We start from the raw sequence: 15,909 nt of genomic DNA on the forward strand, positions 1-15,909 counted from the left end.
ACGTCTGCCCAAAAGCTATGAATCATTATTTTAGGAATTAGTGGCATAAAACCCTTTAAAATGACACATAAACTGGTTAAATATACAAACACTGATGTGCTGTCTCCTTTGTCTGTTAACTTTATTCCTGTCTTGGCCTATTGATAAGTGGACTGTAGAAGAAGTTAGCGAGGATGTTGAGGCCAAACATGACAAAAGGGAAAAAACCTCCACTGCTTTCTCAGTTACACATTAATCTTATCTGAGCAGAACACAGTTTTTGTGTTTTCGTAGTGCTGATATCAGCTCCAACTCTTTGTAAGCTTTGTAATAAGGAATGTTTGGTATTCTTGGTTTTAATAGTCCAGTTTCAACTGTAAACTAAAGTAAGTGAGCCTGATATGGATCAGGTTTAGTTAATTTAGTTTGACAGAGTTGGAGCACAGGGCCAGTGAACTGCTGCTGAGCTTCCTGGGTGATAGACAGAAAGGTACAAGCAACAAGAAACCAATTTTACTAAAAATGTTTTCTTAGAAAGCCGCTCCTCTCCTGACAGCTGCTTTGACTGAAGTAGTTCAGTGATTTGTGCTGTCTCTCTCCTGTCACAATGTCTAGCCAGCGACCTATGTTGAGACAGCACCTCCTTTACATACACCTATAGGTCCTTCCCACTTAAGTGGTGTGACCTCTTGTTCCTCATCAGCACTGTGTGCAGACGTGATGCTCTGGTATGCTGCGTGTCACACATAGCTCGCATTTGACAGGAGGACAGAGCAACTGTTTGTGAGCTTTGTTGGCGTGTCTGCCAGCCAGCCACTATGCAAACAATGCCTTACTCACTGATTTTTCAGAGGGCATGGCCTGAGGGAGACAGAGAGGGTGGGGTGAGGGTGTGGAGGTTTTCCCCTGAAAACAGCATTGCAGTAAGCATGTGTCAGTTTACTCATTTCTGTGTAAATGATGTGTTGGACAACTCCTAACATCTCCCACGTTTCAAGTGTAAAGCAAGAGTAAATCTGTAACAGAAATAGAGTGCAGGAAAAGGAATCCATGGTCTTGTTGTCCCTTGGGGGTTGCCAGGCAACCAGAGGAGACTAGAGGAAGTGACTACACCCAAACCAGAAATAGTCAAGCAAGCACTTAAACCCCTGTAAAACCACTTTGTGAAAGCTTTACTTTTTAAACAACCCAATTGCCAGAGTGAATATTGACATATGGGCACGTCCCACTGGTATGAGGCCCCTGGGTAGATCCAGAACATGCTGGAGGGATTACATCTGGCCTGGCAACACCTTGGGTCCCCCAGGAGGAGCTGGAAAGCGTCGCTGGGGAGAGGTGCTTTGCTTGGCCTGCTGGCTCTGTGACCCAGAACCAAAAAGCAAACGGAAATACATGGATAAATACATTTCTTTACAATTCAATTTTCAGTTTTATGATGTGACAACACCATGGATAACGTGAATTAGACACGGAAAACATCATGTTCCGGCTTAAGTTTTGTCACTACAAACAGAAATGCCCTGACATGTCAAATGGAACTCATAAGCTCATGTTTATGACATGGTAAGTCATGCACATGAAGTCGTGACATTGGAGCTCTTCAAAAATTTCCAGTTACGAGGCTGTGAATACTACAAGAGATGGGCATTCATATGGTCTGTTTTGGTAAACATAAACTCTATTTGAACCCAGCAAAACACCCAGATTTGTGGCCTGCTCTCACCTTGGTGTCACACCATCCCCTCCTCCCCTTGATAAGACAGTTAGCTCATACGCATGTAGTCTGAACTTCAACATACCCATGAAATGTACAAATATCTGTGGTTTGCAGAAATGTACAATGCTAGCATTTTATTCTGACAATTGGGCTGCTTTAACAGACTAAACAAACAAGATATAAAGTTGACATTAGTGTGTTTTAGCGGTGCTGGTTGTCACCTTCAGACAAAGCCAAGCTTTTTCCCCTCTGTTTGCAGTGTTTATGCTAAGCTAAGCTAACCAGCTGTTGGTTCTAGCTTCATATTTAATGTACAGACATGAGTGGGTGTGACTTTAATGAGGCTTTGAGTATATAACCGGTTTAGTTACTACCGATTGCACTGTATGTAAGTGTATGATGAAAAAACAAACCATGAATCTTATATGAGGTTTAGGGCTGAGAGTACCTGTAACCTGCTTTCTCAACCTGTCTGGTTTGTCTCCTTCTCTATCAACTCATACAAAGCAGATATAGATTTACCTGCCATTTTAATTGAGAATTTGCAGGACTATAGTTCCTTTGGAATATGTTTTGAAAAACCAACTATAGTAAAGTCCACAAGCCACAAATCATTTTGGTCTAATCCAATACAACTTTCACATTCATTATTTTTTTTCTCTGCAAATCCTGTTTGATCTGTCCGCGCTGGGTTCCCAGAAAACGTAATACGTGGATTATACCCGTGTGTGTCCTCAGCAAGACAAATGATGTACTGTAGAAGTCTGAAATCACATCTGCAATGTCTTTTCACTGAGGTTGTGTAAGAGGATATCTGTAATATTACTATGATGTATCATTTTTCCTATGGCCACGAGCATACATTACATGCTGAAGAATTGTTAGATAAATCAAGTCAATAAACAATAACCTGGGTGAGTACAAATCACTACCCTGAGGCTGATGTTTTAGTTTTGTAACATCTGCCCAATTCACTTATAAGTGCCAGTACAAAAAAACACAAATCAAGCCATGAGAGCGAATTCTGTTCACCACTGTTTATTTGAGGAAGAAAGTGCACCATGAGACAAACACAGTATGAACATTCATTGCTTGGAACAGGTGGGAAAGGTTGCTAATCATTTTAGCTCTCAGCACATTACCGTAATTTCTGAAATCAGAAAATAAGTATTCTATTATGTAAACCTCAAACATAAAGTGTTTGCATGTAGGAAACATGAGGGTTCATATATTAACATCGTAATCCAGCTGCAGCACTAATTAACAAGCTGAGGAGTATGCATCGTGTTACATGACGGATGAACTTTTGCTGTGGGATCATGTGCAGGTCTGCAGGCTGCTTAAAGAGGCTGCTCGGAGAAAGCAGTGTAACTCTTCACGCGTGCAAAGAAGAAGGGTGTGTACATGCTGTCCAGGTCAAACGCTGTGATAACTGTTTCCCCGGTGAGCCTGAAAACAGGATTAATGTCAATACTGTAACAAATAGGGAAATATGCTTTTTTACTGCTATTGGTATATATGACTCTTACTTGTAAGTGATGTGGCAGGAGTGGTGGATCCACACCAGCTTACTGAAACTCTGACGCCCCCCAGAGGACAGATGTAGTCCCACGTGGAAGTTGTGTTCAGCCTCCGGAGCTGGGTTCCGCCTGCAGAACCGATTCCTTTGAAACTCGGTCGCTTTCTGTTAACAGATAAAGTTTACAAGCTGAGCCACAAACTGACTGGTTATTGTTTTACCTTCTTGTTGCAAATTTTGAATTTACAGCACAGGTGAGTGTTCATGTGTTAATCGGTAATTGTGTCACTATGACACAAGGACAAAGGTTTTTTTTTTGATCAAACACAAACAAATAAACTCCTGCATACTGGTGAATTTTTATGCACCAGTTTGTGCCTTTACTGCATCAATTTCACAGTGTAAATGTCTTGAATCTGAAGCCCTCTGCTAGTTTGATGTTTTTACTGAGGGGGACAAAGGCACATGTTCTTAATACTGAGGGGGACGTGTCCTCTGTGTCTCCTCAGAAATCTATACCTGTGCTATGGCATTACTAGTTACGGAGTAGTGGAACAAATCATATTTGAATTTTAGTAAGATTACTGTGATGAGTCGAAGACTTGTTTCTTCTTTTATCAGCCCTGATGCATGTAAGGCTAAATAATATAAAAGCAGATTCTTTAAGAATTAGTTGTCTCACAAAAAAAATTACATATATTTATTGCCATTGCACTAACAGCACAACAGCATGATGACAATACTCATAAATTTCTGAAAGTAAAAGTGCATCAGTGGCGTTACTACTAAGTTACTACTCCCTGGTTTTATAAGTAACATTACTTTGAACAGTTAAGCAATGTTACATTTAAATTTGTAACAGGCGCAAAGTTACAATATTTCTTTCCTCTAAATTTTCAGCTGATGAAGTATGGAGGCCCATTTTCTACCATTTAGTAATTAATTAATTTAGTAATTAATTTTTATTTGATCTACAGTGTTTAACTTTGATAATAAAAGTTGCAGTTGGAAAACAAAAAATGCCTGGTGGTTTTATTTAAATTTCACATAAAACCCAATCTGCAGTGCTTTAAAGGGAAACTACACCCATTTTCAAATTTCACACGTTATTCCTATGGTCTTAGACAGTCCAAAAATATTAATTAAAATGAACAACTCTCTCCCAAATCTAAAACTACAGTGCTAAAACTTACACATTCAACACTGAAATTTGTGAAAGTCTGGAGCTGCTCCATAGAATAGAAATTGGGAAAGATGTTACAGATGACAGTAAGAGCACTCAGGGGAATGTTCAGAGTATATGGGTACATCTTCTTTTTCAGATCTGACAACACCACAATTGAATCAAGCTCATTTGGGTGTAAAAGAAGAAGACAAACATTATGTGGGTCAGAAAAAAAAGACAGGCTCGACTTTTCTTATGACATCACAGGTTTGAGACTTAAATCTGTGGTTTCTGGCTCTGAGAGAGAGTAGCTCATGTTCACAAATACTGATTGAACTTTCCTCGGCCATGGAAATAATATAATGGAATTCTTATTTTGGGTGGTGTTCCACTTTAAAGCATGTACAATGGCCACTGGCTCTTTCCTGCAGTATATGTCTTTGTCTCAACCCACAAACACCCCAAACTTATTCTCACCTCCTCCTTTTTCTTGCAGACAACAGCAAAAACTTTGGTTTGATTATCTGTCTCCTGTGACAGACGGAAATGACCGAGCAGAGCAGAATCCATTCTGTAAACATGAAACAAAATTCAACAATCATGAAAAGTGCTGCCGCTCAACCTGTGAAATTATTTATGACGTCCACTCCAACTGAGACTGTAGAACACAGAGGAAATGTACCTGATGTTCTTGGTACGCAAGCGAGGAACAATGGACAGAGGGTCCTCAGGGGTGGTCAGCATGATGACGAAGCCGTCAGGGAAGAACCGGAGGTACCTGTGTTAGCAATGTCAACACTTAGCTGTGATATCTACAACAACTGGCAATTTAAAAATAATGATTAAAGTCAAACATCTACCTGTAGTACTCAACATGATGCCAAGCCCTGTAAAATCCATCCAGGGATTCCTCTCCTTGACGAATGTATGATGTCTTGCTGATGTAAACACCTGTGAAGATAATATGAATGGAAAGTTCAACATTCAGTAAATCATCTTCATCAGATGTTTGGGTTTTTAATAATAGAAAACTGATTCACCGGTACATTGGCAGCCTCATAGGCTAACTTTTACAAGCAACATCTAAATCAGTCCAATATAATTTTAATGGCAATATTTAGCCAACTTTATATTTGAGACATGTGGCTTTCATTTCTTTTTAAAAAAGATTTTTTGGAGGGCATTTTGCCTTTAACTGATAGGTGGGAAAGAGAGGGGGAGCAACATGCAGCAAAGGGCTGCAGGCTGGAACTGAACCTGGGCCACTGTGGCAAGGACGAAGCCTTTGTGTGTGGGGCGCCTGCTCTATCCACTAAGCCACCAACGCCCCACATGTGACTTTCAAACTCGTGTTTTGTGGATTTAACAATTATCCTAAAACCTACGCCCATGATATTTTAAAACTAAATCATTGTTATATCCACGTGCTGTATTATTTGGTTGTGCTTTTCACAACAGAGCTGGCACACTAGAAGCAGCAATTTCACACTACATTTTGTGTTATCGAGTACTGAAACCAAGCATAAGACCAGTGGTATGGCGATGAATCGGATTTTATTTTTTATTATGATTTTGGCTACCTGCATTTTCAAAAAACCATCATCCAGATATATATTGTTTTTGTGCCACATTATGAGCCTACTAATATTGCTCCTGTTTTGTCTCTTAATTTGAAAATCAAGTGCACCCCTTCCGAGCAGATGTGCTCAACTTCTCCTCCCCAAAGTCTAAACAGAAAATTCAGCACGAGTTGAAAACAGCGAGTTGTGAGAAAGAAAGGTAAAATAAACTTTGTTCGAAGTCTGACTTTGCAAAACCAAAATGTTTCCACACCACAAACTACAATCATGTGCAACATGTGTTACGTCCTTGTGGCTACCCCACAAATTCAAAAGTTCAAGTTCGAAGTTCAAAAGTTTTTTATTGTCAATTTGCTATATATGCAGGACATACAGAAGAATAGAAATGCTGTTTCCCTCTCACCTAGTATTAATGTCATACAATTTAACAGCTAAAAGAAAGCTAAACTGGAATAATAATACAATAAAAACAATATATACACGTAAAATAAAAATAAAAACTAAGCAGTATAACTAATAGATAAGACACCAGAAGATACTCTACACCTATGTACAATCAAGGTGATCAAGGTGCATGTTAGAGCAGCCTATGGGATGTGCATGATGTACATGTAGTGCAAATGACCAACGGCAGCAGATATGAAGTAGTGCAAATGGTGAAAGTAAAGTGCACAGTGTAAAGACAGACGGTCAGCAGCAGTTTGTAATATCATATAATATAAAACAAAACCAGTTTGTTTATTCTCATTTATTTCATTGTTTTTCAGTTCAATTGTATTTAAAGTTGAAAGACACCCGGTGTTAAAAAGAAACATCAGAGTTAATGTTGATTAAATGCATGATGTTCCCAGGGCCAATGAGTAACCATGTTAAATAATCATGATTTTAATATCAAAATAATCATAATTATTATTTCTGCCATAATCAAGGAGCCCTCACCAGTGATATCACATTTTAAAAGTTGGCAGATCTCTGCAGTGACTGATTGAAATGGTGCAGCTGCTCTTATATCGTGACTGTAAACCTCCTCTCACTGCAGGGGGCGACAGTGTGCTGCATGTTAAGAGCAGGGATGTCTCAAAAGTGGGTTATGATTGCTGTTAAACTGTATAATTTGATGGGCTGATATGGGTTGGGAAACACAAGATATCATTACCGGTGGTCTAATGAACTATGACAGAGCTTCACAAATTTGTAAGTGACAATATAATTACCATCAAAACGGACACGAGGCCTTTGCAGAAACATCTCCCTCCAGGATTTGAAGGGCACCAGTTTGGTGCAGTTCCGTCCCCACACTCTTAGACAGGCTGAGTGCCAAATCTCAGGGTCCCTGAGGAGAAATAAAGATGAACAATTAAGATTGTATTAAACTAAAACTGTACACACAGAATTACTTTATCGTGCAGTAACAAAGTGAGATCCCTCATTGCGTGATACCAAATCAGCAGTTTTGAGAAGCAAAACCTGGGAGAAGCACATTGCTGATAAACAAGCTGTCACACATGTGATCTGCTGTGACAGAGAAGCTGACCTTGCACAAATGTAAAACCCGCGGCAAACCAAAGAGAGCTGCTCCAGGGCTCGCATGTCCAGATCACTCGACACTACCCAACGAAATATGTACATCAGGATTTCCCGCGGCAAGGCTGCAGTCAAATAAAAACAGGAAACACATTGGTTACAACAGATGCAAGCTGATAATGACTTCAGATGTTTTTACAACCTAAAAGAAATGACAGATTTTTACCTGAAATGTGCATCTGAGTCAAATCCAACTCAGGAGTGCAGATCTTTGGAAAGCTTTCCAGTGTGAGCTGCTGCTCGAAGTAGGCAAGTAGATCCTCGATCTCACCATCAACATCATTGTCTTCCATGCTGCAATGAAAAAACATGTTCAGTTTAAGACATGACAATATTCCTTTCCCTCACACAAGCCTGCACACTGGGTTATTCACATATCAGATATAAGTAAGGACCTATGTTTGCTGTTGGTGTGAATGGGTCAGCACCAAGCAGCAACCTCAGAGGATGAAAAATGAAGCAGATGTGCCAAAAACTGCAGTTCCTCTAATGGCCACTTGGGGCTGGCTCCAAATGCGAGTCAATCCCCATAAACCCCCATGTTAAAATGTCCAATTTTACAACGTCGCAATGGCTACATCCATTATTTTATACAATCTACAGACAGCCCACATCATCAATCCTGGCTTGATGACCCTTCTGAAAACTTTCTCTTTAATGTATTAAACCTTAAGTTAACATTGCAAATGAATATTGTGGTAATTTTAGTCCTGAAAGGTGATTAAAAAATTATTTGGGTTAGGCACTGTCTGCTGTGTAGACTCTTTAATTTAAAAGCAAGGCATCAGGTACTTTTTTGGTATCCAAAAGGACAGACCTATCCCTATAATGACCATATGAATTTGAAGGAAATTAATGTATACAGTTAAAAGGTTTAAGAAAAGCAAAAAACAGACTGAAACTTTGACAATCAAGTGTGCCAATATCCAAAAATAAAAGACGCTTACTAGTTTCCTCCAACTCGGTCTGCATCAGAAGGACGGCTGTAGTTGATTTTAAACTCAATGTCAGGCACAAGCTGCATAGCCATGCGATAGAACTTGATAGCTGCAAGACAAGAAAGACGTTTAATTATACCTGAACAAGAAAATAAAAGTGAAATACTCAAGCATCGCCACTACCTGTCGTTTTTCATACAATTAAAAAATTACACAATCGCTCTGACATCAGAGTTTCATTTAAGGCCATTACTGATGGTTAGAAATGTCTGTATTATTTCAAAAATATATATATTGGATATATTGTGGACTTTGACACAAGCTTACTCTGTGAATCAACTGTGGCATTATATTAGTTTCTAAAGAATTTATTTTTTGTGATCATTTCATCCTTTCACAGGTGACCTTGAACACCATGTACCCAGCATACACACCCTCATAGACAGCTCCATTCTGCTCCTCCTCAACAGCTCTCAAGAACAGCTCTGTGGCCTGAGGGAGGACAAACCACATCAGTCATTCAACAGCAGTGTACATTTAAGTGAAAGCTCTCCACAATACATCTACATCACCTAGAGAGAAATCATTTCACAACTCACTTTCTCTTCCATGGCGATATCTTGTGCCCTCTTCAGACCTTTCGATCGCAGCATTCGGCTGTTCAGTCCACTCATGTCAGAGCTCGGTTTGAGTTCGGACATCCATTGAGCTCTGAACGCATTGAGCTCCTGCTGCAATTCAATCAAAAAGTTATTAGATGCCCAAAACAAAGCTTCTTTGTTCTCAGTCCTACTATAACAGCAGGATTGATCAGATTTCTCAATGGGAACTGTGTGAAATGACATACATCAAACTTCTACATGGCTGCCAAAATGAAGAATATTGATGTTTTTCTTCATTTTACCTTTTTAGAAAACAAATCACAAAATTCCACCCTGCATGTGATGGGCTTATGTGACACTTTCACCTAATAAGGTTATTAACTTTGAACCAAGACAATTAACAAGAACAGAGTCAAATAAGAAAACAGCAAAACAGAACAAAAAGAAATACTCTCACATCATGACTGGCTTCGGTAAAGTCCAGCTGACATTAACACAAGCATTAATTTATAAATAAGAAAAGAAAATCTGTGTCACCTACTGTATGTCCACACTGTAGAGGAACTCTCACCTGAAGATTTGGGTCATCTGATCCTTCATCTTCATCCTCGATAGTACCTCCCATATCTGTATTATCTTCAGCCTGTACATGGAAGATTTAAAGTATTATTTAAACCCATCACAGGAGCTGTTTGTTCTCAAACCTGTTACTACTGTGGTTGTGGATTTGTTTAGCTTTTGGGTGTGCGTGTTCTTCCACATGACTGGTTTCCCAGGTGACATCAACCTGTACTACAAAGTACAGAAAACTGCTGATGCCAGAGCAAAACATTCAGCTCCTCACCCAGCCACACTGACCTCCTTTTACTGTATTAAGTATTAGTACTTTGTGGAGAAGCTCTGGGGCTGTCTTTCTGTCATGGGTTTGTTCTGTGTTAGACAGACAGGTTGTAACTGCGATGTCATTCTCTGCTTCTGTTGGGTAGTTTATTCTTTGTTTATTCTACTAGACTTCACTTTTTTTGTTATTTTGGCTGTTGGCGTTACCCTTTTTTGAGAATCACTTTGTCACTTCAATGTCATTCATTAAGGTAAAACGCAGAATATCTTCTGGTTCCAGCTTCTCTCACATGAGGATTTGCTGCTGTTTTTTTGTTTTATATTACTGTAAACAAAGGAAGCCCAATAAAACCCCCAGGCCATCGTAGACATATTGCAGATACATCGTTATCTGTGTAAATGTTGGCTGGTAAGTAACAAGAAAATGCAGAACTAGATCTGAGTTGATATAGAAATGGTCTCCATATTGCAGAGTTTGTCTACGAGAGAGCACTGATCTCTGATCTATCTTGGTCACAATTATTTAAAAAAAATCTAAGGGATCTGTCTTAAGAAAACTGTTAATATTTTAGAAAATGAGCTGATATCATCAGCCGATATACCACTGGACTGTGAGACAGAACAAGCAATTTAAAGACATTACTTGCGATTGCATTTTTCTCTACTTTCTAACATTTTCTCAAGGTAAATTATTCATTCATTTGGTAAAAGGAACAGAAATATTAATCAATACAAACATTAATTGCATCCTCAAAGAGACCGTTTCCTGTTGTGCTTTAGCTTCCCCTACATTGAGCATAACAACACTCATGCAGTGTGGTTTTATCTTGTTCAAGTCAGACTGTGATGTCACACCCATCTCCACTGCTGCCTGTAACTGTACAATAAATTGCTCATGTGGCCACCACAAATCTACTCAGCCTGAAGTCCGACTTCAAACTGCAGAGGAAGCAGGAAGAGTGGTGGCAGCCTGATAGTAATACTGCACTGCAACAAATTAAAGATATGATTCAGAGGTCTACACCCTGTTTAGGTTTATTGGTCTTAAACTGGTTATGAGGTAAAGGACAGACACAGGCATAACAGTTGACATTTACAGACAATCCCTAACTTGTTTGTCTGCAGTGGAAAACAAAGGGCCTAATAACGTGAAAGGGATGGGCTGTGGGTGATATGCAAAGTTTGCCAACTGAACCAGTAAAACCTGAGCTTACTAAAAACAAATTCATCAATTAAAAGCATTTTTGGGTAGGATAAGGTTTGCAGTCGTGCTATCTTCATGCAAAAGTAAAATACAGACTATGCCTGTCATACATTCATTCATCAGGAAACTCAAATGTTAGGTAATCCACAAACTATTTTAACTTTACCACACAGTGGTTTGTAACTCCTCCTCTTGCATGTTGTGTAAGGCCAATTGTCAGATCAGTAAATTCAAGTTAAAAAGGCTTTCTTTAAGCATTAAACCTGAAGTTTATACCTACTTTTAATGGATCAATATAGCAATATAGTGCATATTTCATCCCAAGGAAAATATATTTTATTTCCTTGTTCCATACTGGATTTTTTTAATGCCAAATGTTTTTAATTATCTGTATTACACATTGTTTTTGTTGTTATTTTCACAGTTTTGTGATGCTTAGACTTCACAGTACATCCTGAGGTGTACATGTGATGAACAGAAACCATTTGATTAATTCACTATTTATTTAGTGCCATACTGCTGCAAACTGTGTAAAACACACGTGGTGTTGCTTTTGGGAAATTACGCAAACACCTAACTGCATGGATTTTAATAATCTTGTGGAAAAATGTGCCCAAACTGGGAAACTTGTTCAACAAACTTGGCTGCTCCTGAAGTTAAAACCTTAATCTAGTTACAAACAACACACGACTGCTACACACCCCCATGCAGGTCCATGCTAACGTTACCTCAATGACAGATACACAGAATTAATGCAATTGCCACAGTCTCGTTACTGTATGTAATTTACAAGGACTTAAATCGATAAATTCGTATGCAACATGTCAGTGTTTGGTAACAAGTCAGCCCCTGGAGAGACACGTCGCGCAACTGAACTGCAGCTACAGGAATCCAGGTGACGTTAGCTCCGTTAGCTAGCTAACATGCTAACACCTATCTGTGTGGATAACAGGTAAAAGCACGGTGACCCACCATGACAGCTCGGCTAGGACGTCTCCTTGGTAAACTTCACAAGTGGTCAACACTAGCGTTTACAGTTCACGGTCGGAGAAACGGACAACACAACGGACATATTTACGAGCTCGCAGGAACGCAGCCATTCCGCTGAGTGGCCCGGAGCTTCAGTGACACAGGAAGTCAGGAAGTGTGGCGAAGTTGGAGACGGACGGAGAGGAGCAGGTTGGTTTGTATGGAGGGTGAAACATGACTCATTCACCAATCAATAAATCGATTTTTAAAGCATCTGCAATAAGAAAATCAACGTATATTGTAACTAATAAATAAAATAAAAAGCTGTAATAAATAATGAACTGAATAAATATACAATGAATCCACAGGTCGATATAATCGATATGACCCAGTTCTGAGACTATAGACAACGCAGTAGACATGCATGAGGGATCAACTAAAGGACAAGAGTCTTATTCAACAGAGATTTTTTTTAATCACCCAAAATATGATCTATTTACAATAATATAAGACAGAGTGAAAGAAGAATATCTTCACATGCGAGATGCTAGAACCAACAAATTTTTTGGCATCATTGCTTCATAAACTATTTGATTTATTGACTGATTATCAAAACTGTCGCCCATTTTCTGTTAATCAAATAGGCCTAGGGGTTTCACCTCTGAGAAAAAGATCTAAATAGTGCATTAAAAAAGATTAGTGAAACACATTAAATATTTTCCCATTATGACAGTAGCTAAAATGGCATTGAAATCACATTTCTGCCCCAGTAGCATTTTAGTAGGCTAATGTAGTTGTAGTAATACATCAGTCATGTGACAGATGTCACTCCAAAATCTGTCATCCATTCAGAGTTGACCAAACATTGGTAGGGGAAGTGTCAGTGACCTACTAACCCATCTATCAGTGCAAGTACATGGGCATGATTAAACCATTTATAAGGCTTATTCCATTTATGATCATATTTGAAACATGTTTGCATGAGCACAGAGAAACAGGGTTATTCATGTTCCCCATACACATCCCAGTGTCTTTCAGAGTATCTCAGCTAGCATGTTTGGGTTTCTTATTAACAGAATATGGTGTTTACACGCTCAAACACATGAACCAGATACTCCAAAAACCCAATCATAAATGGATTATTCATGTCCATGTAACCACACTCATTGATTCTGACAAATGAGACTGGCATGAAAACATGCTGCCAGGCTATCAAAGTTGATGCTATATAAGCTATATATAAAACACAAGCAACGCAGCCACTAAACATGCTGGGGCCCTCCAAGCAGGAACCTCCTGGTCTGAAAAATGAAGCCAAAATGGAATCACAATCACATAGAAAGCATTTTAGCAGCTGGAGGCAGCTTTTTGTATTTGTTTTTAATGAGAATGAAGCATTTGCTCGCAGTTTTTGCATTGCTACACACCTCGCGTTTCTGCACTCTAGGCGCCAGGGCACTCTGAACTCCTCTAGTTGAAAAAAAACTTTAACTCAGAGCAGAAAAGTGTCCCACGTCATCTGTACTGTGGCGGTCATGACAATGGAGGAGAAACTGGTGGTAGAGGTTGCTGGATACCCAGAGCTATACGGCTTGACGATAGACAGCAGGTTGTCAAACTGCCCCTGAGTCATCCTGAAATATGCTTGGAAATGGACATCATGGAGGTACTCCCTGTGATCTACCCTCTTTTTTAGGGTCTCATGTACCCACAGAGATCTCCGTTTCCCTGTGCCCAACAAACTATTTGCTGACAGCCTCTCACCCTTAGCCAGAGCTACAGCAAGTACCCTCTGCCTGAACATTTTAGGAACTAGATTACTGTGAAATCAAAAAATTGCCTGGCAACAATAAAAAAGATACAGCAAGTGTGTTTTTACTAGAGCCATTCAATTTAAAGACAGGCAGTGTGATAACTTACCCATTTACATATTATATGGCATAACGTTAAGCATAATTGATGCCTCTTTGAGTGACAGGCTGTCTGCCGATAGTGTCCTCAGCTTCTCAGTCAGATCCACCCCTCGCTCCTCCTCAGCACCAGCCTCTCACCCACATATGGTCACCTCTGACTCCAAAAAACCAAGAAGGCGACAGCCGAAGTGACAAACAAGGCTTAAAAACAAGAGTCCACAAACCAGTGGGTGATGTTTTGGTAGCTATGTCAATTATTTTTACTGTCTGTGGGGCCCTCACAAAAAATGTTTTTGAAACCATCAAATAGTGTTCAGGGAATGTTCCCCTAAGGTATAATGGTTCCAGGAACATTCCCAAAAATGTATATCTGTAAAAGCTTTACAGAACCTGTAAGGAACAATACTTGAATGTTCCTAGACAATCATTATTTTAAAGCTGAAGTTGAGTTTTTATTAGTATAATTATTATAATTGTTTATAATATTATGATTAGTAATAGGCCTAATAGTTGGCTGCAACTAACAATTATTTCCATTACCGATGTATCTGCCAATTATTATTCCATTCAGTTGTTTGATCTAAAATGACAGAAAATAGTACAAAATGACCACTGAAGTTTCTGTAACTCAAGGTGACATCATCAGATGGCTTGTTTTGACCAGCCAATAATCTGAAAGCAAAGTATATTCTATTTACAATAACATAAAACAGAGTAAAAGTAGCATATTTTTACATTTGAGATGCTGGAATCAACACATTTTTGGCATTGTTGCTTCACTGAAACACATTAAATATTTAGTAGAATTTGAGTAATCTAGTTGTAGTAATACATCAGTCATTGACAGGTGTTACTCCAAAATCTGTCACCCATTATGAGTTGACCAAACATTGACAGGAGAAGTGTCAGTAACCTACTCAATACTGGCTCTGTGTTACTGCTGTCAAAACGCGTGACCCTATAGCAAATACTTTACACCATTGTTCGGTAAAAGCTATCCAAATGTGACATTTATTGCGACATTCCTAATCATAGAAGGTGATGGGTCCCCAAATCCAGTGAAACTGCTCCATATTCACCGTTCATTCATTTATTCATTCAACTGTCATTTGACTGAAGAATAAAATAACAGACCTACCTCTGTGTTGAGCAGCTCCTCTATCAGAGTGTGGTAGCTCCAAACCTGCTCCGCTTCACAAGGAGACTCATTTCTAAAACTGTTAAACATCACTGGAATTATTGTCTCCACAAACTATCGGTTAGCCATTTTAAACTTTAACCTCAGATTGCAAATGTCCAAAACAACAGTCAGCCATGAAAATCATAACACTTGATAAACTTTCCCTGAAAAGTGATGACTGATAACTTCCCAAGGGTTGCCAGACTCGTCACAGCGAAAATGTTCTGAAAGCTTTTGTGCGTTGTCCAATAGCAGAGCTGCTCAAGGCAGGTCCTCTGGCAATGTAGAAAAAAATTTCAAAGGCAGACTAGTTTTTCAAGTGTATGGAAACAGCTGGTTTGGCCAGATACTTGGGCGCAACTCATCAACTGCCAAAGTCATAAAAACATATGTAAAATATAATTTCATGACTCGTCCAGCTTACACTAAAATCCCAATACACTTCCACTGTACCACATTTCAGAGAGGAATGTTGTAACCTACTTTGTCCTTCACTACATTTATTATTATTTGACAGTTACTTTGCAGATCAAGACATGCAAAACATATCATGAGCTAGTTAGGATAGAAAATACCATAGGCCCACTCATTCGGCCCTGAGTAAAATTCTCAGACACGTGAGTTAATGGCTAAGTATGACATTGCCAGTGTCTCCAAGTCTGTGTTTATTGGGGGACAGATCACAAGTGTATAATGTGTCAAGGGATGAATTCTCAGTT

The 15,909-nt window shown here is 39.1% G+C and overlaps 1 protein-coding gene across 9 annotated transcripts; it reads right to left on the minus strand.

Moving 5' to 3' along the window:
- Window positions 1–2,718: 2,718 nt before the first annotated feature.
- On the minus strand, window positions 2,719–15,387 carry fbxo9 (F-box protein 9). 9 transcript variants are annotated; one of them, XM_050071546.1, is made up of 13 exons: window positions 15,149–15,387; window positions 9,626–9,727; window positions 9,082–9,213; window positions 8,917–8,974; window positions 8,492–8,591; window positions 7,711–7,838; window positions 7,495–7,609; window positions 7,175–7,293; window positions 5,241–5,331; window positions 5,063–5,158; window positions 4,858–4,951; window positions 3,226–3,380; window positions 2,719–3,145 (listed from the first exon to the last, which is right to left on the minus strand). In XM_050071546.1, exons 1-13 carry the CDS (start codon window positions 15,236–15,238, stop codon window positions 3,037–3,039), a joined length of 1,389 nt encoding a protein of 462 aa, XP_049927503.1. In that variant the 5' UTR covers window positions 15,239–15,387; the 3' UTR covers window positions 2,719–3,036. The 9 variants fall into 9 exon arrangements, with proteins under 9 accessions (XP_049927503.1, XP_049927505.1, XP_049927504.1 ...); XM_050071548.1 differs by having other exon boundaries at window positions 9,082–9,210; window positions 9,656–9,727; window positions 15,149–15,386; XM_050071547.1 differs by having other exon boundaries at window positions 9,656–9,727; window positions 15,149–15,386.
- Window positions 15,388–15,909: the final 522 nt, after the last annotated feature.

This window comes from Epinephelus moara, chromosome 19, assembly GCF_006386435.1.
Source record: "Epinephelus moara isolate mb chromosome 19, YSFRI_EMoa_1.0, whole genome shotgun sequence".
Taxonomy (NCBI): domain Eukaryota; kingdom Metazoa; phylum Chordata; class Actinopteri; order Perciformes; family Serranidae; genus Epinephelus; species Epinephelus moara.

What these genes read in the sequence shown, in the direction of transcription:
- fbxo9 (XM_050071546.1), bottom strand. Translation starts at nt 15,238, where the DNA reads ATGTTTAACAGTTTTAGAAATGAGTCTCCTTGTGAAGCGGAGCAGGTT. An exon ending in GCCTCGTGTCCGTTTTGATG is followed by an intron (nt 5,332 to 7,174) that starts GTAATTATATTG and finishes TTATCTTCACAG; the next exon opens with GTGTTTACATCAGCAAGACA. An exon ending in TTGCGTACCAAGAACATCAG is followed by an intron (nt 4,952 to 5,062) that starts GTACATTTCCTC and finishes TCATGTTTACAG; the next exon opens with AATGGATTCTGCTCTGCTCG.